Below are 23,643 nucleotides of genomic sequence, written 5' to 3' on the forward strand. Positions count from 1 at the left end.
ACCCAAGTCTTAGAATGGCAAACAAGCACACACGCATCTAAGCTAATCCTCTAGAATCTAACCACATCGACTACGGTCACCAAGGGCGTTCAACCAAGGAAAGAAATTAATTGAAGCCACACAAGTGCGGAAAGAGCACTACATAAATAACAAAATACAAATAAAAAATCTCAATTCTTTCACATGAATGCTCCCATAAGGAGCAGAGTTTACTCATGAGGAGCTTTGCCGTTGACGGTGCCTTTGAGGAACAAATTAAGTGTTACTCACCGGAGTGACTAACATACTCTTAGTCCATAGTCCAGGGGCAGGAACAGAACCTTTTTTTCCACCAGAAAAAGCCATTTCCCCTTAAAATTTCCTGGCGCACTCTGGCGTGGGCTCCCTTATCCCCTCCCACATGCGCCACACTTCCTTCCCCTTTAGACATGCTGGCTGTATTAGCCTTTAACAACCGTACTGTTATTATTATAGGGCGATGGATGGTGGGACGTATGGAGGAAAGGGGACTATGGACTAGGAGTACGTTAGTCACTCCGGTGAGTAACACTTCAATGCTCCTGCGTCCCGTCCCCTTTCCTCCATCCTGTATGGCCGATTACAACAGACAACGTCCTGAGGAGGAAAGCCTGACCCTCTAGGCAAATAGATTACGCAGCACTGCTTGGCCGAATGCTGCATCTGCATTGGCACTGGCATCCAAGTATGGAACGTGGTGCTGAAACACAGTGCTGAAACTCGACTGCCGTCGCCTCAGCTCTTACTGCACGTGCATGCATGCCCTGCGGCGGTGCACGCTGCACCTTGTATGCCTCCTGTATCGCCACCATACAGGAGCTATGACTGCCTTGGAAGTCTGCAGCCCAGGCCAGGAGCCTCCAAATGTTGCAAACAAAGCGTCCATCTTGCGGATGCCCTTCGTTCTGTCCAGATAGAATTTCAACGCCCTCCTGACATCCAGGCAGTGGAGAGTCTTCTCTGCATCTTCCTTGGGGACCAGGAAGAATGTGGGGAGAATAATCTCCTCGTTGATATGGAAGGATGATACCACCTTCGGGAGAAACTTGGGGTGCTTGCAGAGCATGACCTTGTCTTTGTGAAATCCAGTGTATGGCTCTGAGGAGACTAGCACCTGGATCACGCTTACTCTGCGAGCTGATGCAAGCCTAACTAGAAGGGCTGTCCTAAGAGTGACCAACTTAATGTCTGCCATGGGTTCAAATGGTTTGTGTGCTATAGCGCTTAGTACTACATTCATGTCCCAAAAAAGATATAGGCGCTTGACCGGAGGTTAAAGCCTGGTCAACCCCTTCATGTGCTCTTTACTACGGGATTGGCCAAAGACAGGATAAGACAGTCAGAGTTCCTATAGCACCGATAGTGACCAGGTAAATTCTGAAGGTATCAACCTGAATGTCAGACCTGGCGATTTAGGCCGAGAATGATACTTGGTCGAGGGTGCATGTCAGTGGGTTCATTGCGTGTTCCTTAGCTCTAAAGCAGAATCCTGTCCATTCACTTTTGTACTGCTTGTGTATAGCCTGACTCCAGGCATTTGTAATGATCTCCAGATTGTCGCAGGACAACTAAAGGTGCTGGAGCGTTACATGCTCAGGAACCAGTCCGGTAGGGCTAGCCTCTCTGGAGAGGGGTGTAGCACTGCACCTCCATGCTGTACTAGTAGAGGGCCCTTCCCGAGGGGGAGTAGAATTTCCAGCTGAAGTGACATCTGTCGCAGGTCCAAGAACCAGGACCTTGCCAGCCAGTGAGGCACCACAAGGATAATCCTGAGGTTCCTCTAGTTTCTGATCTTGCTCACTACCTTGTGCACAAGCGATGTGGGTGGGCATGCATATGCCTACATCCCGTTCCAGGGTATCTGGAGTGTGTTGTCTAAAGAGTTGCATCCCCTTCCTCCCCAGGACACAAATTGTTGACATGTCTGATTTTGTGCTGTCGCAAACAGATCTGTTTGGTGACCCCATCTGCTGAACACTTCCTGGAGGACCCTCCTGTTTAGTTGCCACTCGTAATTGCCCGCTTCCAGGTTGGGCTCCCCCGGGAAGGTGGACCGCAGAGAGCCACACTTGCTGGCAGATCGCCCATTCCCAGATTTCCAGGGTCAACGTGCACAGTTGCGGGATCTGGTGCCCCCCGTTTGTTGATGTAGAACATGCAGGCCGTGTCGGTCTGGATGCACACCGACCTGCCCTTGATGGTCAATTGAAAGAACCAGAGTGCCAACTGTATAGCCATAAACTCAAGTCAGTTGATGTGATTTTGCCGGTTGGTCGGGGTCCAGAGGCTGTGCACTGAGTGCGCTTCCAAGGTAGCTTCCCACCCATGGAGTAAGGAACCTGTGGTAATGGTGTTCTCTATGGGGGGGTAGACAGGAGGTTCTCCCCACCAGAATGTTCTCTTCCTGTTGCCAGCATCTGAGGTCGTGGTCCAGGTGTTGTGGAATGGAAACCGGGGCCCCCTGACGACCCGATTCCTGATCCCAAGAATCTGCAAAATGCAACTTGAGCCTCCGCATGTGGAGCCTAGTGTACGGGACTGCCAGGAGACATGATGCAATATGGAGAAATAACCCCGACTAGCCAGTCGTCGAGGTACAGGTAGACTTGCAGCCCCTCCGACATAAAGAGAGCCGCTGCCGCATTCATAAGCCCTGTGAAGACTATCGGAGCCGAGTCTAGCCCAAAAGGCAGAACCTTGTACTGAAAATGCAGACCCATGACCCAGAACCTGAGGAAGGCCCTGTGAGGCTGCACAATGGGAACGGGGAGATCTGTATCATTCAGGTCCAGGGAACCCGCCCAGTCTCCCCCACACAGTGTCTCGGCAATAAGAGCTGGTGTCACCATCTTGAACTTCTGCAAGGATCGGTAAAGATTGAGGGAGGACAGATCCAACACCACTCGCAGGCCTCGCCTGGTTCTTCTTCTGAATATCAAAGATGCAGGAGTAAAAGCCCTGTCCCTGCTGGGGGGTGGGGTGGGCTTGTTCTACCACTTCGCTCTCTAAAAGGGAGTGAATCTCCGCTAGCAGTGATGGTGTGCCGATCTGTGGGAGGGGAGGGGAAGATGGAGAGGGAGAAGGAAGAGGCAGCTGGAAGCCCCAGGACACCACTGAGATGACCCAAACTTTGGACGCCCAGCCTGACTGTGCAGGGCCAACCTAAAACACATCCTCATGGTTTATTCTGGTCAGAGGCGGATGAAGACGGGGGGACTGGAAGAATCCCTTATGAGAAGCTTTGTGTTGTTTTCTCCGATGGTGACTGGGAGACCTGTCTGGCTGTCTTTGCGGTTCGGGAACCCACGGAAGACACCAAATGAACGCCCCTGTTTAGGTGCTGGTTTGGTAAGAAAGGCCAGAGACTTTGCAATCTGAGAGCTGCTCTTCTTATCGAGCTCCTCATCAGTGGAGGAGTGAAAGAAATCACCACCCTCAAACTGAAGATCCAAGACTCCATCCTGCTTAAATCCTAGTTGAACCTGGTAGCTTTCAGCCAGGCCGTACACCTCATGTCTGTTGCCAAACAGATTGCTCGTTAGCCGTGTCGATGAGGCCCACAGAAGCCTCCTTGATGCCCTGAGCTACGAGTTTGGCCTTAGCTAGGCCCGCTGAAAGAGGCTTGCTTGTCCTTAGGGATGTCTGGGAGAAAATCTGCAATCTCCCTCCGCAGGCGTTGATTAGCTGCAGCGAGGATAGCGTCTGCGTTAGCCTGCCTGAGGTGCAGCCCGGCATTTGAATAAACCTATTTGCCGTATGTTTTGAGGGCCTTTTCTTCCTTGCTCAGGAGGGCTGTTGTGGCGGCATTAGAGGACGAAGCCTGTGCTTAGCATACATGGATGCTGCAGCAATTACTGATGACAGAGGCGGAGGGTGCATAGAGAGTCCTCCTCGGTTTGAACTTAGCGTCCAGCTTTTTGTTGATGGGTTGCGTGGAGTGGGGCTTGAGCCAGCCCTTTTTGGTTAAAGCCTCTGCATCCTTTTGTAGGGAGATGCCCGACCTTGCCTCCGCCCTGATGCTCAGGACCTCTGCCAGAACTCCTGCTTTGGGGAGCTCCTTCTGTGGCTGGAGGATACCCAGGTATTCTATCAAGTAAGGCTTTTGCTGAGGAGGGAGTATCCTCCTACTCCTAGTCCGTGTCTTGCTGGTCTTCTGTTCCCAGAGGGGTGACGCCAGTCACCTTTTGGGGTTCCTCTGCCGTGGGGGTATGGACCTGTACCAAGGTTGCTGCAGCCTCAGTACTGGGCTGGAGGATGAGGCATGAGCTGTGTTGTTGTGGGTTGCGCCAGTGAAGCCAGGGGCAACATGTCCTTAATAATGCCACTGAGGATTGAGCCCATTTGTGGGGACTGCGTGAGGGACAAAAATGTGTCCAAAAACCTGTCCTCACAGGCTAGCTGTGCGCGATCTTGTGCTGGGGTTAATATGCCAGCTGCCTCGCCATCCCCTGCCCATACATGGGTTCACTGTACCTGGACACCGAGATGTTGGAATAAGACATGGACCAAGTGACTAGGGTCAGTTGTATCCAGTCCGTCCTAGGAGCAAAACTTCGCCTTTGTTGATCGCTGGGCAGACTGGCCTGAACGTCTGCCCGCAAGACTTCCCGCCTTTCCTGCTCGGGAGTGGCAACCATTTTGTCTGCACATTGATCATGTGGAGCTGTAGCCAGCGTGTTCCCGGGCTCACCCTGCATGCCCGAGTGCTCCGGCTTTGCCCCGACCTGCACCTCAGGTGTACACCCGGTAGGCTGTGCACCATAGGCCTCCCGGCAGATAGTGCTGGCCATGAGTGACGGCGCCCCCTCAGGTAAGGACCCAGTATCAGGGCGATGCCCCGTGGTACGGGTCTCAGTGACAGAAGTGCTCACAGGCCTCTCGGCGGCAGGACCGGTAGGGCCCCTGGATGCCCTTGGCCATGAGGCGCTCCCAGAGCCCTCCCGCTGGAGGGATTCCCCGGGAAGGAGTCGCCCCTGTGGGGTGCCTTGGAGAATAACGCACCTACCTACTGTGTCTTCCTCCGGACGTAGTCCTTGATGTTCTGAGGAGGAGTCCTGTTGAACAGTTCCCTACGACGCTTGAGCGGGTGTTTAAGCGACCTGGGCATGAGGGAGTCTCACGCAGAGCATCCGTCCCAACTGTGGGCATCAGAGACAGAGTGTGTGGGGATCTGCTGTAGGGAACAGGTACTTGCTGAAGCCAGTCGGGGTCAACATGCGCCGGGGACAGAGGTAGGGCACCGGTGGACGGTGTTCGCAAACCTGTAATAAAAAAAGAAAAGCTAAGATAAGATACCAGGGAAAGTGCATGGAATTACGAGACTAGGCCTCACCCAGGAGCGCTGGTGGAGCAGTCCGTTCCAGTCAATGTGGAAAAGGGGACTGAGGTGTGGTGCCAGTGGGCGGGGTTAAGGGAGTCCACACTCATGCAGCTGTGCGCCAGTATATTTAAAGGGGAAATGTCTTATTAGTGGAACAAACGTTCTGTTCCCGTCCCTCGTGAGGGACGCCCATACAGGATCGAGGAAAGGGGGAGGGATAGGGGAGTAGCAGGTGTGTTTGCTTGATGTTGGAGGACAAAGTAGATCCATGATGGGTCATCGCCTGAGGGAGCCAGAACCAGAACACATAGGCATGCGGTGGTACTGCGCTGGGTCACTTCTGAATCAACCAAGTGTGGAGGACCACGATTGGCAAAGATGTCTAGCATCTTTAGCCTAAATGTCTCCCATTCCTCTGGCGTGGAGGACTGGGTTGAAAAAGTCACCTGTGGCACTGTCTCTATCGATAAATCCCTATAGAGGTCACTTCTACTTGAAGAAGCATGGTGTCGAGAGGAGCCGATTGGTGAGCGGGCCCTCTTGCGCCACGGGACCTATCTTCTGTCTTGCGTTTATCACCCGCCAATCTCAAACCAGTCCTTCTAATGTCCTTTCCTTGGAGGAAAAAGTTAAATAACTTCAGGACACGCTCCCGTATGGACTACCGGTGCATGGACTCACATGACCCGCAGTCCTGGCTGGGGTGTGGGTGGGTCAGACACGAACATCTGACTGCTGCAGTCCATGCACAGATTCAGCATGGTGCAAAAGAAACTTCCACGATGAAGCTGTGTTCCTGAAGCGAGCGGAGTGTGCAGGGAAAAAAAGGAACTGAGGTCATGGGGCGAAGCACCTAGAATAAAAACTGGCACAACGGCTTATCCGACATGGGGTGCAGCCCCCCCCCCCCTCCACCCCCTCTGTGGTGGAAAGGTTTCCAAAAAGCCACTGCTGTGGCGATTTGGATTACCATAAATGAGGAATCTGTGGGAGGAAGGAATCTATCAGAAATGGATAGATATGTGCTTTAATCTGGCGAAGGAAAGCATACATAACCACCATAACCTTGGTGAATGATTTGGGGGCAGAGTGGAAGGACTCAACTGGAAACACAAGTTTGTTGTTGCAAACCTGAGTAAGTAGGGAGGCGTCAGATGGTTAGAGAGAATTTTTGCACAACCCTCTAATGGGACCTGTAATCATGTAACCTAATGGTAGAACAGTGTGCCACCCAAAAGGAAAGACCAGACTCTTCAATGGTAGCTGTAGAAGAGCAGACATGCTTACCTTAAGGAGGGAGGAAGGCTAGCAGGGAAGTACCATGAATCACAATAGGCACCACTAAAGAACACCAGGAGCATATTGAAAAATATCCAGGTTGCAAAATATTTACAATAGGAACAGTTAACACCTGGCTCATTACTTGATCTAAGATGCAAGTCCCACATCTGGTGGCTGACACTATACACACAGACTTTCCAAAAGAAGTGCAGTCCCAGACTGTATTACCCACAGTAATTACCATGACGTTCAGAATACGGGCAGGCCACACATCATTTACTAATGGGTTTTCTGCTACACTCTAAAATAGGATACATACTACTGAGGCACACTAGACAAAATAAAGCACTGAGTAGTAGTAAACCAGCGAACACAATGTCCAACACAGCAAGGTGGTCTGCCAAAGTCCAGGATCTGTTTTCGTAAGACAGTGCCTGAGCATAGAAGGGCATATACTCCTATGTCCCGTCCCCTTTCCTCCATATAGTATGGGCGTCCGTGGGTAGGGACGGGAGACAGAACCTTTTTCACCAGAAAACATGTTCTTCACCTTTAAATGTATAGTCGTGTGGGGGTGCAGCCCTGGGAGAATGCGTTCCCCTGACTCCGCACACTGGCGCCACTCCCCAGTCCTCTTTTCCGCGTCGACGGGGCGGACCGCTTTCACCTGCGCTCCTGGGTTTAGCTTCAGCCTTGTAATTCCATGCGCTCTTCCACGGAAACTGTCTTTTGGTCTGTAATCAGGTATTCGGTCCTGTGGCACCACGCTCCTCCCCGACGCATGTTGACGTCATCGGGCTTCAGCAGGTGTCCAGCCTGCGAGGGGCTCGTCCCTAAATCAGACCCCCACGCTCTTTGCCTCTGCTGCTTTCGCCCTGATCATAGCTGGGAGGGTTGTACCGCGGTGACGTGCTGACACTGCTCGCTCTGAAGAACAGGTCAGCACAGTGGAGAGAGCTCTTCGAACGGTCACCTCCAGAGGACTTCATCAAGCATAAGGTAAGGCCCATGGTAGGGCAACTGTTTTCAACCGCACCCCGCAAGGGCGACTCCTTCCCAAGGAAACGTCAGAGCGGAAGGGACCGTTCACGTTCTAAATCCAGCACAGTTGCCGAGACTACTTCAGCTACCGGCTGCCAGGCCAAGGGATTGCCAGATCCTGCCGGTGACATCGCTGAGGGATCACGCCGTCTTCAGCCAAGGCATTTCATGAACGTCTCGCGGGTCTAGCCGAATACTTGGGGCTTCCACAACCCGAGGTTGAACAACCAGAGGTGGGGGGCCCTGGCCAAGGACCTCACTACGCCGTGCAGCTAGAACAGGGATTCCGATGCAGGATGACGTTGTGGCATTGGCCAATAAGGGATGGCTTGAACCCCATTCGCTGCAGCTTACAAATCGGCACCTCGACACCAAGTACAGGCAATTGGAAGGGGATCCACTCTTGATGTCGGCACACCCTCAACCACACTCCTCAGTGATTGCCGCGGACTCACTACTCCAAGCTGCAGTCTTCCTCGGCTAACTCGTCCTCAGCGCTCCTAGGCAAGGAGGAGAAAATCTTGGAGGCATTTGGAAAGAAGGTCTATTTCAACTCTTCTCTGCACCTTCAACAGTCTAATGCGGACACTAAGCTCGCTGCTGTAAATCAAAGGTTTTGGCGGGAAATGGCAGACTTCCTTCTGGAACTCCCAGTGCAGAGTCAGGCGCGCTTCAAGGTGAGGCTGGCGGAAGCAAAAATGGTGGTGCAGGATATCATGGAGTGCACAGTGGCTCATATAGACACCTCAGACGGTGCCATCTGCACCGCTACGGACATGAGAAGAACTGCCTGGCTACGGGCTGCCAAGTTCAACCCGGACATCCAGGAGCACACATTGGACTTTCCATTCGAGGGTGGTGACCTTTTTCATTCCACCACCGATGAGGAACTTGATGAGAAGAAAAACAGTTCCCAGACTGCAAAATACTTATCTATTCTCACAAAGTCCACGCCCAAGACCTACAGCCAGGCGTACCAGAGTTACAACAAGGGGCGGACCTTCGGTGGGTTCTAGGGCTTCCAAGAAAAGAGGTCAAGACAGCCGGACCGGTCTCCAAGCCAGCACAAGGTGAGGAATAAGGGCTTCTTTCAGTCCCCCTCCTCAGTCCCAGCCTCAGAGGGAAAGAAGGCATGACACGCCCCTGCGGGTCCACATGTCTCCAGTGGGGGGCAGGCTTACCCTTCACTCACAATACTGGCATGCGAGGTTCGCAGACTCCGGGATCCTCTCAGTAGTGTCCACAGGATACCGCCTACCTATACCTTCCTCCCCGCTCTCCTCCGCTCCCACAGATTGGGACAACAACTCTGTTGTTGGTGGAAATTTGATTGCTTGTGGAGAGTCAGGCAGTGAAAGAAGTCCCAGCCACCCAGAGGGGTATGGGTTTCTACTCACAGATTTTCACCATACACAAGAAGAACCAGACGGGCCTGAGAGTTGTGTTGTGCCTTTCCACCTTGTACCTTTCCCTCCCTCTTCAAAAGTTCAAGATGGTTACCCCAGCACTCATTGCGGAGACACCGTGCAAGGGAGAAGGATGTGCTCCATGGATCTGACAGATGCGTACCTATTCGTCCCAATTTGGCAGCCTCATCAGTCCTTTCTGAGGTTCAGGATCATGGGCTTTCATTTCCAATACAAGGTTCTACCCTTTGGCCTCAATTCGGCCCCCAAGGTTTTTACCAGACTCATGAACGGGGTGGCAGCCCTTCTCAGTGCCCAGGGTCACCAGGTCTACCCATACCTAGACGACTGGCTCGTCAGGGTGAGATTTCCGGATGCAGAAAAGCGCACCACCTGAGCCCTCATGAATACACTACACGAATTGGGATTTTCCATCAATCTCAAGAAGTCTCAGCTGGAGCCTACCCAGAGTCTTACGTTCCTAGGCCTCATCTAGAATAAATGCTCTGAGAGTGTGTTCCCCTCGGAGGACAAGATCGCAACCATCAAGAGGGCCACAGGACATTATCCCAGCAGACCTGTGACCTCGGCATGGTGGTATCAACACCTCTTGAGCCTCATGGCAGCATGTCTACTGGCAGTGCATTACACAAGGCTCAAAATGAGACAATTGTAGCTGCACTTCGTAGCCTCCTGGAGTCAGGAGAGGGGTTCCCAGGTGGAAATGGTCAGCATCCCACCACACCTCCACAAGGATCTAGTCTGGTGGAGCACGGACTACAACTTGCGGATAGGCAGGCCCTTCAGGCAACCAGCACAGCAGGTTACCCTCACCACTGAAGGGCTGAGGAGCCAGTCTGGGCAGCCACATTGTGCATGGAGGTTGGTCTCTTCAGGAACAGGAGGCCCATATCTATTGGCCAGAGCTAAAGGCGATCTGGCTTGCTCTCAAAGCCTTCCTGCCGGTGATCAGTAGCAAGATGATCCTCATTCAAACGGACAACTCCACCAGCATGTATTACATCAACAAACAGGGGTGGGCACAAGGGCTCCTCCCCTATGTACCCTGGCAGTCAGCATTTGGGAGTGGGCTCTGGAGCAACACATGCACTTGCGGGAAATCCACCTCCCGGGGGAGTCCAACCTGGAGGCGCACAGGCTCAGCAGACTCGGTGCGGACAACTACGAATGGCAGTTGAACGAACAGGTCCTTCAGGAGATCTTCAACAGATGTGGTCATCCACAGGTGGATCTCTTTGCCGCCTGGTCCAACAGGAGGTGCACCCAGTTTGCATCCTACCAGGGACAAGGCTGAGGCTCGCTGGGCGATGCGATTCAGATACAATGGGACAACATGAACACATATGCCTTCCCTCCCACTCCCCTGGTCCACGGGTCTGCAAGATCAGGGAGGCCCGGCACCTCCGTGTCATCCTGATAGCTCTGTGGTGGCCCATGAGGCCGTAGTTCTCGGAACTACTCAGCCGGTCGGAACAGGCCCTGGTGCACCTTCCGCTGGGTCCAGCTCACCTACTCCCACAGCAGGGAGGCATGGTCATCACCCCACCCCCCAGAGGTTAGACCTTGCAGTGTGGTTCCTGAACAGGTCACATTAAAGCATCTGCGTCTGTCACAGGCTAACCTAGACATCATACAGGGCGCTAGAAGCAACACTACTAGGAGCCAGTACAAGAGCAAGCAGACTAGGTTTTGTCACTGGGCAGAATCAAAAGGAAGTTGATCCTTTGACTTGCATGTTGGACGACGTGCTATCCTTCTCAACACACCTCGCACACACAGGGTGCAAGTAGACACGTGCCACACCCATCTGGTGGCCATCGGACCCTATAGGAACTCGGAGGAGGTTGTTTCATCCTCCAACCCGATAGTTAAGACATTTGGCTGGCCTCACCAGGCTCTACCCACCTATCAAGAAGCCACACCTGGTGTGGGACCTCAATGTAGTTTTGGGCGCCTTGGCGCATAAACCATTTGAGCCAATGGCATCCGAGGACATGAAGCTTGTCACCATTAAGACAGCCCTCTTGGTGGGTATTGTGTCTGCATGCAGGGTCAGTGAAATCTAGGCTGGCTTCAGTGCCCTATACTACTTTTCATAAGGGGTCCTTAGAACTCATCCTGCATTCTTACACAAGGTAGTCTCCTCGTTTTTACCTCAATAAAGAGGTAGTGCTTCCTACTTTCTTCGCGGACCCCAAGGACGAGGCACAAAGGGTTCTGCACTGTCTAGATGTCAGGTGTCAAATTCTACCTACACAGAACCAAGAGCTTGCGCAAATCAGAGGCTCTTTGTCACCCTCGGTGGGTCAAGGCCAGGCTATCAAGCTTCCACGTTTTCCATAGCAAGATGGATGGTTGTGGCCATCGAGGAGGCTTATGAGGGGCAGCACAAACCATTCCCATCAAATATGCATGCCCACGCTATCAGAGCTAAGGCTGTGGCTTTTCAGAGGCATGTTCCGTGGCAGGTCATCAGTAAGGCGGCTACATAGGCCATGCCTTCGGCATTCTGCAAGCACTACTGCTTGGATGTCAGCTCCAGGTCAGACGTGGCATTTGGTCAGGCACCACCCTGGGGCTACAATCAGTTGCAATCGCTCATACAGTATGGCGGAAAGGGGACAGACGTAGGAGTAATTATAAGTTACTCACTGTAGTGACTAAAGTACTCCTAGTCCATAGGCCCCTTTCCTCCATATGTCCCACCATCTCCCCCTTAATACAACTTTTGTCATTAGGCAACGCTAATATTGTCGATGCCTTAAAGGGGACTGAATAGTGGCGCCGGTGGGCAGGGTCAGGGAAGCACATTCTCCCAGGGCCGCACCCCCACGCACCTCTAAATTTAAAGGGGAAGAAGATTTATTTCTGGGGAAAAAGGTTACGTCTCCCGGGCCTAGCGAGGGACGCCCATACAGTATGGAGGAAAGGGGACTATGAACTAGGAGTACGTTAATTACTACGATGAGTAACTTATAATTTACACTCCAAGGAGGGAAACTGTAGTAACATTCATAGATGCAATGTATATACTAGGCAGGAGTGTAATACATAGGTGTGAAAATCCATAATTAATCAGGGAATCACTAAAAAATCCAGTGCTTGGTGGCCAACTCCAGGGACCCTAGAAAAATGGCAGTTCAGGTAAGTACCTTCCAGACTCACTTGTAAGACTTCTTAAGATGACGTAGGTGCACCAACGGAAATAACAGGACAACTTCTGTAGGCTAAAGTGTGGTTATACTGAAATACCAGGTAAGCCCCCAGTTACTCACCACAGCTACCCAGAAGAAAGCAGTCTGCCCCAGGGGACACTAGTGGAATCCCAGAAGAGATCCAATGAAGGGTTCAATACCCAGCATCCCCAAGAGCAGGATTCAACCTCCAATGTTAACTAAGGAAGGGGATCTGCAGAACCGGATGACCATAGGGCCCTGAGGATGAGTATCTTGAATAAACTGCCAACCCAGGGCCCAGAGGTAAGCGCTCACAGAGTTGGCTTCCAGAAAGTCTGTTCCCAGGAGGTGAAACAACCCAATAAACACGAGACTTCTTTTTTTATTAGAGCGAAATGAAGGATCTTGTCACCCATGGACTTCAACACTGAGCCAACAACAACCCCGACAGCCTAAAAAAGAACAATAGTCTGTCAAAGGAGTGGGACGCACCATCCAGAAGTGGAATCAGCAAGAGAAGGCTCAAGGCAGCCCTAAAAATAAGGGGTGTATTGGTCCCTTTTGCTCCCTAAAAAAGGCAAAACCTCCAAATAAACAACAATGGGGAGTAGAAATACTCCCAACAAATATTAAACACAGACACTTAGGACCTTGTGCCCCTGCTTTCACTCGCACAGCTCCATTGATATGTTTCAACCAGTAGTGCACATAGTACCACTGCCTAATTAGAAGAAGTAAACATGTATCTTTTAATGTGTATTAATAGCTAGGAGCAAAGAAATTATTACAAACGAAATTCCGGTTAACATTTTTTTACTAGTTTATAAAATACTGCCATTGGGAAGTAGAGTTACCTTTTTACTCGCTAAAAACATCAATTTACTCCCAACTTAAAAAAATAGGGAGTAAAATATTCCCACTTCAAAATCCTTATCTGGAGCACTGGCTGCAGGAGGATGGAGGAACCTGCACATGGCAAACACTGGTGGCTCATCAGGCAAAAGTGGTTGACACATGAGGAAAAAGGGCCCCTGCAGCGGGACAATGGTGATTGCAACCAAGACGGCATAGGCAGGCAGATTTGGTGGGGTGTTGGGGTCCCAACACCCTTCCAGGTGGCAGCATCCAAAACCAAGGCGGCAGACTACAGTGGTAAACTAGGGTAAACCGCACCAAAAAACAGCTCCCCTCCCCCCCGACCCCACACAAAGCCAGCCACTTCACTCACCGGGGCTGGCTTCGGCAAGCCTGCCAATCCCATTTGGGGATTTAAAACCAAGGTTTTAGCAGCCAGTCAATCAGGTTGGGCCTAAAAACCACCAGATACCCCACCCCACCCCACGTGTTGTGGCCTGTCAAGGCCCAGAAACTGGTATCGACCAGTTCAAACCACTTTGTTTTCTAGAACAAAGACCATAAAACAAAATGACAGTAGGATTTTTTTTTTTTTTAAAACGGTACCCCCCCAATGGCTAACAAAAAGGTACATTGGACAGCTAATATGGTAAATTGGTTTGCTCCCCTGGTGAAACCAAAGTTGAATATACCCAGTCACCAAACTACTCGCTAAAACCCCTGTAGGGTAAAATAATCACCCTAAAGCAAAAAGGAGGTGCTCAAAAAGCACCCCTTGGCCTGGAAGCCTTGTGGGGGATCCAAGACCATATACTCTTAAGGAGTGAATGCATGGTTGACGGAACACCCACCCTCAAAAGGGATTTACTGCTAGATCCATGAACACAACGAACAGATTATTTGTGTGCAGCATTTAGAACAGCACATTTTTTCTCCCAACCCGTAACCTAGAGAATGCAAAGCATCAACACTAGTATCAAAATGTGCCAGGAAAGAGGTCTAGCACCAAAACACGGTCAGTGTAGTCCTAAAAGGACAACTTCATTTTTGTCCAAAGTATCAAAAAGAGGGAGCAGCATTTAAATCAAAAAAGGTTCCGACAATAAAATACCAGACCCACACGTGCACAAATACCAAATTACACTGTGCCACACACAAAATGGAAAAACGCTTTATTTCTCTTTGGAAGTTGGCGAACTCTTATCCCAGTATGCAGGCCACTGTAGAGCAGCCCAGGAAAATATTTTCTGTGATGTTTTTTAATAAAAGGGTTTAATAAAAAAAACTGCATTGTTATCATAAGGACACACAAAAAGCCTTTATATCAGTGAGAAACAGTCCCTAAAGTGCATACATACCATCATTACACGGAAACAGAAAGGACACCAACATAAGAATTCACCTAGACAAGAATGGTGTCTTATCCTCTGTAATCCCAACACGCAGAGGAGTGAAACAGGGGTGCCCACTGGCTCCGGCATTGTTCCTTGCTTATACCGGTGACCTACAAGAATGTGACTTAGAAGTACGAGCATTCCCGCCAAAGATGAACAAAACTTCGATCACACATTTACTCTACGCCGACGATCTGATACTACTTGACTACACCCCAGTCAGCCGTCAATGTCAGCTGAATAGTCCACTGCAATATGCACAGAAAAATAATCTAGAAATTAATGGGAAAAAAAAGAAGTTTATGGTCCTGGAAAAATCTACGAGGAAAAAAAGAGAAAATGTACGTAACCTTGAATGGAAAGCCCATTGAAAAAGTTCAAAACTTGAAATACTTGGGCTATTGCTAGACAGCTCAAGAACCGATACAGCTATGCAAGAAGCACTCAAGGCAAAAGTAAAATAGGTTTCAACGCAAGGCAAGGCTATAGATCGAAAGTACGGATGATACTCAGCAGTCTCCGTCCTTGAATTCTACAAAAGAAAAGTGGTACCGTCATTAACCTATGGGGCCGAAGCATGCACCAACATTCCGTTGAACACCTGGCCAAAGCTCGAAGCTTTATTTTGGAGGAAGGTTCTGCCGTTGCCGAATAATTCAACGGCGGTTGCTTCCATCTGTCGCGAACTCAGCCTATTTTCCCTTCAAGGCTCAGTAAGGTACGCGACCCTTATGCTCTACAGAAAGTGCCGGATGGCAGGAATTCCTTCTGTCTACAATTTAATAAACCAAGAACTGGAGAATTCCAACAGTAAGTCACTGTTTTTATGGAAATCTAACAATATCAAGTCTCTTAAGTCTATTGAATGTGACGAAGATACGCTGTTAAACAATCCAGTTAGAATACAAAATAAACTGAAACAGCTAGACTGGATAGAGACATTAGAGGCAGCAGCAGGCAACAAACTGACCATTCACCACCCAAATAATACAAGAAAATTAAACGAACTACAGCCATGTATCAAAACATTTCCGAGTAAACAGGGAAGAGACTTCTTACTGAGAGCCCGCCTAAATTTGCTTCCTACAAATGAAATCTTGGCAGTTAGAGGACTTTCAAACACTAACAGTTGTCGATTTTGTACTACTCCTAACGAAAAAGAAACCATTCGTCATCTTTTGCTTCATTGCCCAGGTAACCAGCAGATTAGAGCCCACTATTTGTGGCCGATCTTGTCGGACTTTGCTCGAATGGACGAACCAACGTGCTGGGCTAAACTGATTGGCGGTGACAAAACGAAGTGGCTGTTAGCTACTTACAAAATATTGCACCATATTGACTTTGCAGGCAAACTATTAGTTGATAAAACTGCGCTTAATCTTCAGAACTAAAGATGAAACCATCCCTCCGTTAGAAATGTTGAACTTTTACACAACCTTTCAGTGTTTTTCTTTTCTTCTTTTGTAAAAATCTTTAAGATTATACACAAATAATACAATAAAAAATAAAAAGAAAGTGCAACAAAAAAGGAATCTGAACATCCATGCATAGAAACACATGCACTATTTATATTCAGACTCACCTTCATCACCAACTGCTTAATAAACATCAGCAAGAAGGCTCGGAGAGAGAACATTTCTTTCTGATCTGGTCGTGGGCCATCTCCATATAAAACAACAGAAATGGTGCTTAAGGACATTGACAACCAGACATTGCATACATATAACCACACAATTAACATGGAACTGCGGAGACAATTACATGTGTTTTGTTCAAACATGCTGTATTTTAGGCTTACTAGCTACACAGTCAAAGAAGGATCTGGAAGGGGGTAATTAAAGACAGTAGATAGCGATGCTGTGCCAAGGCTGGAAGGAATTTTGGGAAAACGGAACACTACTAGCCATCAAAACCAATAATTACTTGAATAAGAATTCTGTGTTTATAAACTGCGCTTTAAAATGACATATGTTCATGTATTTGTCCAACACGACTTCTTTTCTGGAATACAAAGGTATGTGCTTTTATTTTCCTTTTGAACATGCGATCTTTATATGACTAAAAGATTACAATGCAAGGTAATTCGATACATAACATACCCAAACCTTTCGGCGTAATTCCACTGCGGTCCTGAGGATTCACTGTCCAATAGTAAAACTTCAAGGTGTGCATCACCAGCAGCACAGTCCCAACCCGGCGGATGGCGTTGTATATGTTGACAGTGCCGATGAAATCGGTAGACATATAAGTATACAGACTCAACTGAACCTGCAGAAGTAGAAAGCGAAGTCATAAGAAGGTAGTGCAGGCACCTTTTGGTCGGGTGTAAATATCTACAAGTGAAAAACTATCGTTAAGACATACTACAATGGCCCCTTATTTCCCCGTTCATTTATTTCCTTGGCGCACAAAAGGATTTTTTGAGGAGAGGACAAGTTCATTTGAACTGAAAGAGAAATAGTATCATATGGATATACCTCCTCCTGCTGGCGAAACTAAGTAACTACCTCTCAAGAAAAGAAAGCATTCACAATCTCCCCAAAAATTACCTACTGACAAATGAGAGTTTATAATGAAAGCATGTCTTAAACACTCATGCTTGGCCAACAGAATTGTGAAAAACCTATTAGTTATTTCATTCCATTCAATGTCAAATGTGCCTTCACCAACACACTTAATTTAACATATGAAGGTAGCTATGTATGATAAGGGGATGTTACTGAAAAAGGTAAAACTACTTTTCAAGCTAGTCTTCAAAACCCTACTCTTACATAAAATAAAGCTATAACGAATCACAGGGACTAGCATCTTCTCCACTGCGGGAGACTCCTCTTGTGAGGCTAGGCAGGTGAGCCTGCTCTGCAACACATTCCCTAGGGGTAGAGGCAAGTGGTACCGCACCAGGACAGACTCCCCCTTTGGGGACACAGACTCCCGTTCCTGTGAGGAACTCACTAAGGTAACTACCCTAGCTGCATATATGGGACTGTCTTCTATAAAGAATACTATGGCTACTTCATGTTTAGCTAAAGGCAATGTAACAAGAAATCCATGTGGAGAAAATAAGGAAAATGTCTCTTTAAACCTAGACATGTATTTAACTGGGACGAGTCTGAGCAGATGGAGAGTGCTATGCGCAGGAAAAGCCACCTGACCACATCACACTTTGTGGTGGTGGAGCCCACGAGTTTTGAAGAACCAGAGCAGCAGAGTGTGAGACGCCAGAGCCCCGGTGTGCAGGACTGCAAAGAAAGCTGTATGAACAGGAGAAAGAAGAGGTACCTGGTAGTGGTGCAACCCCAAATGCAGAGTGGTGGGAAGGATGCCAGAAGAACAGCGCCAAAACTACTGCAACGGGAAGTAACTTCCGAACACCTGTGTTTGCAAACATCCAATGAGCAATCTAGAATGGGAAACCGAAGATCAGCGAAAAGAGCAAGCAGCAGCACCCGAGCAAGAGCCGAGCTCTGCAACCGTTACCCGCATAACAAGAGCTACCCGGGGAATTGGGAACAATGAGAGGCCACTAAAGAATCATGATCTACGCGAAGGAACTGTCCTAAGGACGAAAGAACAACCGGAAAGTTGAAGGATTGGAACTGTAAAACTCAAAGATAACAAATAACCCGCTAGGGAAAGACCAGGGGTCTATGAGGAGAGTAACTCCTCCCAATCCGGAGGATGAAGTATCATTGAACACTCCAGTATACAAAGGAAGTGAACAAGATATAGGAGGGAGATTCAAACAAGCCAGGTGGGGAGCCAACAAAGACTAGAAAGAGAACCCCTGGGAGGAAGGACAGGAAACCTGTACATTCAAAGTTAAAGCCTGGATTAAGTTTAACCCTGAAACATATAACAGAAAGGGGACGTAAGGCTTGCAATTGAACAGGATAAAAGGACAGTGAAACTCAGAGAAAGAGTACCATTGGCAAAGAAAGGCAGATAGGAAATATAAGTTAATATAATTTGGAAAAGGCTAAGCAAATAGACTGTGAAGAAGCATATATGTGGTGACATTAGTGTGAGGAACTATTGTAAGGAAAAGTACTACAAAGAGAGGAACACAGAACGCACAAAAAACAAGAGTTATCTTGAGGAACTACAAGAGAGGATAATAAAGACTATCAAAGGATATTACACTACATATATCATCCAAAATAAAACCTGTATATAAAAGGACTACCAAGAACAAATAGAAGACCAAGGGAAGAAGAGACATTCTCTTAGCCTATTTACTTTAGATATATTTAGTGGTAGGGTCAGATAGGGTTAGTTTGGACCAAGGACATATTTACTTTAGACTTCCTGACATCTGACGAGCACCTTTAGCTTCTTTAGACAAGTAGGGTATTCCCATTAGCCATAGAGGGGGATAGGCCTTGTTCTTTAATTTTAATAGAGTACAGAATGCCCTAAAAGTGTCCCACTCGTTGTGACCCACCACAAAGCATAATTGAAATAGTGAAGAGAAGTTAAAAAGAAAGGTACATTTTTGGTCAGGTGTGTATCCGACTTCAAAAAGCATCAAATTATGGAAAAAAAAACAAGGACATATGTGGGCAATACTGTAAACCCCAATGTGCAGTGACAATTGCAGTCAGGTCAGGTACTTTATATATGAAGAACAGCATAATGCTTCTCTCCATAGTCGCCTCGCTTTTCCCTTTGAGAGTTTTTTGGAATGTTTAGTGGGATTTTTCTAATGAGGATACTCATGATGCAGAATCCGTTGAAACATGTATTCCAGAAATGTGCTCATTTGGCAGCAGTATCCCAAAGTTTGAAGGCAGACAGGAGGAGAAATTACTATGGATTTAAAAGAGAACCTAAATAACAATGCACAACATAATGGAGAGTAGATCAAGGTAGAATGCCACAGGTAAATGGGGCAAAACGTAAACTTGCAGATTACTTCATTTTGGTTAAAATAAAACGGAAGCACACGGAAATACTGGGATCCATCTCCTGAGAGAGATCCAAAGAACACTGGGCAGACAAAGCCTAGGTTGAGAGGATATTGCTTTGGCTTATTTATAGGCTGTTTTTTCACAGTGGTAGGGCCAGATAGCGATCAGGTCTGCTCGGTAGCCGTTAAGAGCTTTCAGACAACACAACTTTGTACAGGAGAAAATGCGTATTGCTATTGACTGTTTGGTGACAGAAAAAGCTTTTTCCTGGTTTTTCTCACACTGAGTGTCCGGGGCGGGAAGAGATTGTGAGTTGGAGGGGGAAGGGATGTGGCGTGTGGGAGTCGCAGGCAAGGCGATAGAACAGGGGAAAGGGTGGACAAAGAGGCAGCCGCAAGCGGTGAGTTGGATGATAGAAAAGGGGGCGTGGTGAAGAGAGGGAAATTCTCCCCCACCCCCTGCTTCCTGGAAGAAACGGGGGAGAGGGGCAAAGGTGAAGGTGAGGTGCCTTCTTGGAAGAGCTAAAGAGAGCAAGGAGTGCACCAGCAAAGGGCAAGGAAGCGAGATGAAGCCAGTGTAGCAAGGACTCCCGCTGGGGACAACCAGTGTTGGAAAGACATGAAGTTTGAATGACTAGCTTTATCATTTATAAAGCACTGTTTTGACTTTCCTGTCTTTTCTTATATCTAGGTAGTGAGAAAGTCATCGTTAAAAGATAACTCATATGGTTAATGTGGTAGAAAAGAGGGGTGAGTGCCAAGTGCAATTTATTAGTATGAGGTGTCATGAATACACAAGCAGCATTTAGCTCATTCACCCGACTGTTAATTGTCACACGGAAAGCTAGATCTGAAGATAAGATTAGCATATAAGCTGCTTTGACAAAACTGCATTTATTTCACAAGAGCATGCTGGTCAACTAGCCAATGGGCCAGCTTCATTAATTCTTTCAAGCGGTTTTTATTTACTGGTGTGTGAAAAGGGATTGATCTGAAGGCCCTTTCCTGTGTGCCATGATGGCTACTACTTTTATGGGGGTAATTGCAAGCCTAATTTTGCACATATTGCACCGACTTGTGGACCACCAATTTATTTCTGTGAAAACATTCCAAAAGTCTGGAAGCAGGTTCAAAGGTCCACACAGGAAATTGGCAACCATACATCTAACTTCAGGGAAATGCTACCGTTCATCCTGACGTGGACATACGTTTTGGAAGGAAGTGTGCAATGTGTAACATACGTGTGAAGAACGTTAGAAGGCCACCACTGTAGGGGCAATGGCAAGGCCACCGGGCTCACACACTTACCCTACACTGTTTCAGCCTGAATTTTACTTTTGGGTGAATTTCATCAAAAGGGCGTTTACCTCAGAGTTCACTGAGGGCTGCTGGTAACAATGTTCCCTGCGTTGCTGGACACAAATTTTTGACCTGTTGGCTTATTTGCCATCACGAACAGGGGGGTGGGGCTCTCAACATCAAATTACCAATCCTTCTAGCAATGTCATCCAGGGCCCATTTAGGATTGGTTTAATGTACAAAGTATTGTCCATGCACAGAAGACAGAGTTGTCATAGTTCAGTTTCTCATTGGAAGTCTGCGCCATATTGCTCGAAAGTCCATCAAGAGTATCCTAGATCTTGTTCGACCCCTCTAGTTTATATAAAGCATGTTTTTTCTAATGTACAAAGATTGAATTTGGTTGCCAGCATGTTTATGCAGTAAGCTCTCTCCTCATATTGAACGATTTTGCCTGGGTCATTAGATGATCCGCATGTGCTCACCAACCATTCATGGATGCTCATGCTGCTCTCTGTGAAGATAGTTATTTCTAGAATGGAAACCAGACCAGCACAGTTTGGGCCCCTGTTTGAATCACAATCCGATACCCGTGACTGTTGATTCTCGGGGCATACCTGCAAGCATTGGCTTGCATTCATCACTAGGGGTATGCATGATTTAATCATATTGATTATATATAATATTGGTCTGGTGATTGGGACCTGTCCCCTGCTGAATGTAGAAAACAGAAAATTGCATCCCCTGTGAAACTCGAACTAGTGAGATGCTGGTTTACCATGGTATACTTGTAGACCCATGCTGGAGTGAAAAGAAAAATCTTACTCACCAAAATTACTATTGTACCCCAAGCCCATAATGTCCTTTCCCCCATACGGTTGGGATACTGATTGTATGAACTGGGCAGGACTAGACCCCTCTGAGAAGCAGAAAGCAAATCAGGCATGCAGAGCCCATACATGGCCCCACCAACACTCATCATCAAGATCATGTACCCACAGTTCACTTAGGGACGAAATAAAGGGCACCAATTAGTGGGGATGGAAGGGTGGTCATATGAGGAATGGGGGCTAATTACGGTAGTCACTATGGCAAGCAACCTTTTCTTATTCTTACATCCCCTGTCCTCCACAAAGGTGGGAGTCTATGAATCATAAAAACTAAATTCTAGGTGGAGGAACCTAACCAGAAGCAAAGTTAATTAAATAATATTGTGAAGAACTGTCAAGAAGGTAATCACATCTCGAAGATTTATGGAGGGAGCATTGCTTAAAGAAAGCGTGGGGAGTGGACAGCGTGGCATCATTACAGATATCCAGCAAAGAGACAGGTCTGTAAAATGCCACAGACACTACTTTCACTCTCACATGTCCACATATTACCACCCACGGATAGAGCAGCACTCAAAGTAAGCACAAACATATTCATCAAGCATTGGCACTCTTCAAAACCTTGTGTTTGGCTGACATAGGAAACAGGTCTACAGAAGAATCTGCACTGCTTGCTCATTTTGATGAAATTTGAGGGCTCTACTAACAGTCAAACAATGCCGAGCCTTTTTGGAAGGACTGAGGGGAAAAAAACAGGTTAATTTACTAGTTAATGTGGAATTCGTAGACCATCTTTGGTACACAAAAAGTGGGGTGGGTTCTGTAAGGGTGCAGAAGGCGGCAACTGACCAGGAGGTGTCATGGTGGTTGGCAAAGACTTATTAAATTAAAAAACCTAGCGATTCCTAACTCTAAGAGGGGCTTATTGGCCTCAAACTAAAAACTAAGGATCTGTCAGAATGTTTGTAACTAAAAAAAGAACCACCCTTAGTCAAAACCTTACCTCTGCCCCTTACACTACAACTAAAGAGTCTTAATCAAAAGTAAAGTTCGCTGACCAGGAGAATTACTCCCTTCTCCTTGTGTCTTAAAAGAAAGTCTCTTCAGGATTTCAAATCGATATCAGTGGGAACGACTCCCTTTCCCCTGATCTTGGTTTACACACAGTTCCAGATGTAGCAAGGAGGAATGAATCCCTTCCCCTGGCTTTTATAGCAATGTTCAAGCTGAGTCTAGGGGAATGACTCCCTTACCCTGGATATTAGTAGCAACACATTTCTAATTGTGTCCAGAGGAAATAATTCCCTTCTCCTCAGAATTCGTTTCAACAAATGCTCCAGTTAAGGTCAGGGGGAACGGCTCCCTTCCCCTGTCTTCTTAGGTAACTTCAAAACAGTCTGAGGTTCTCCTTAGCCAGTCAGTGGTCTTTTCTTTACAACTGTTTGGAGGGTTCCTCCCTCCAATATTCACCTTTTACTTATTGCGTCCCAATCCCTGTTCGCTCTCCCTTTCTTGTCAGACCCACTTAGTTCACTTCCCTGCCAAGTACTGTCACGAGTAAGCTGACTTTTCAATATAGGCTTCACCTTGGTCTGTGTCCCAGACCACTAATTCTCTTCCCTTTTCACTAGGCCCAGTTGGTTGACTCTCTTCCAAAGTACTGCCACAAGGAAGATGCTGCTTCTTGGTATACCCATGCACTTTGTCTCTCTCCCGCACCTTCAAGTCCCTAGGTGCTCGTTACCTTGGTTGGCTCCCAGACTCTTGGCCGGTTCTTACTGGGTGCTTGCAACTTCTCACTGGGCTGCGGGGGCATCTCTTGCTTCTGCTGCTCTCGCTCCGCGTACCTTCTTCCTGGTCTCATTATGGACAGTGTAGGCGCCGTTAAAGGAATGCTCGGTCAACCTCCTAGAGCTTGCGCCACTGTCTTCCAGGCTCCAGTCATGTCCTTGACCTGCTCCTCAACACCGGGAAAAGGACTCCCTTCTTCAGACTCTTGCCTTTGGGAGCAGATTGCTCTCGGCTTTCCCACTGCATCCTCTGTCTCCTTTGAACTTCCCGGGCTGGACGGTCATTCATGCTGGTATGTGGCT

At 48.0% G+C, this 23,643-nt stretch overlaps 1 protein-coding gene across 3 annotated transcripts in view; it reads right to left on the bottom strand.

The window, feature by feature from the left end:
* The window catches only part of LRBA (LPS responsive beige-like anchor protein), a 3,444,508-nt gene that overhangs the window by 2,726,210 nt on the left and 694,655 nt on the right, over window positions 1-23,643 (bottom strand). For all 3 annotated transcript variants that reach the window (XM_069631262.1, XM_069631261.1, XM_069631263.1), the window contains exons 14-15: window positions 16,612-16,780; window positions 16,095-16,174 (exon numbers count right to left, since the gene is read on the bottom strand). In XM_069631262.1, coding sequence (XP_069487363.1) covers window positions 16,095-16,174; window positions 16,612-16,780 — 249 coding nt within the window. The remainder of the gene's footprint in view (window positions 1-16,094; window positions 16,175-16,611; window positions 16,781-23,643) is intronic.

The sequence above is a fragment of the Ambystoma mexicanum genome, chromosome 6q (genome assembly GCF_040938575.1).
Source record: "Ambystoma mexicanum isolate Mex_15411 chromosome 6q, UKY_AmexF1_1, whole genome shotgun sequence".
Taxonomy (NCBI): Eukaryota; Metazoa; Chordata; class Amphibia; order Caudata; family Ambystomatidae; genus Ambystoma; species Ambystoma mexicanum.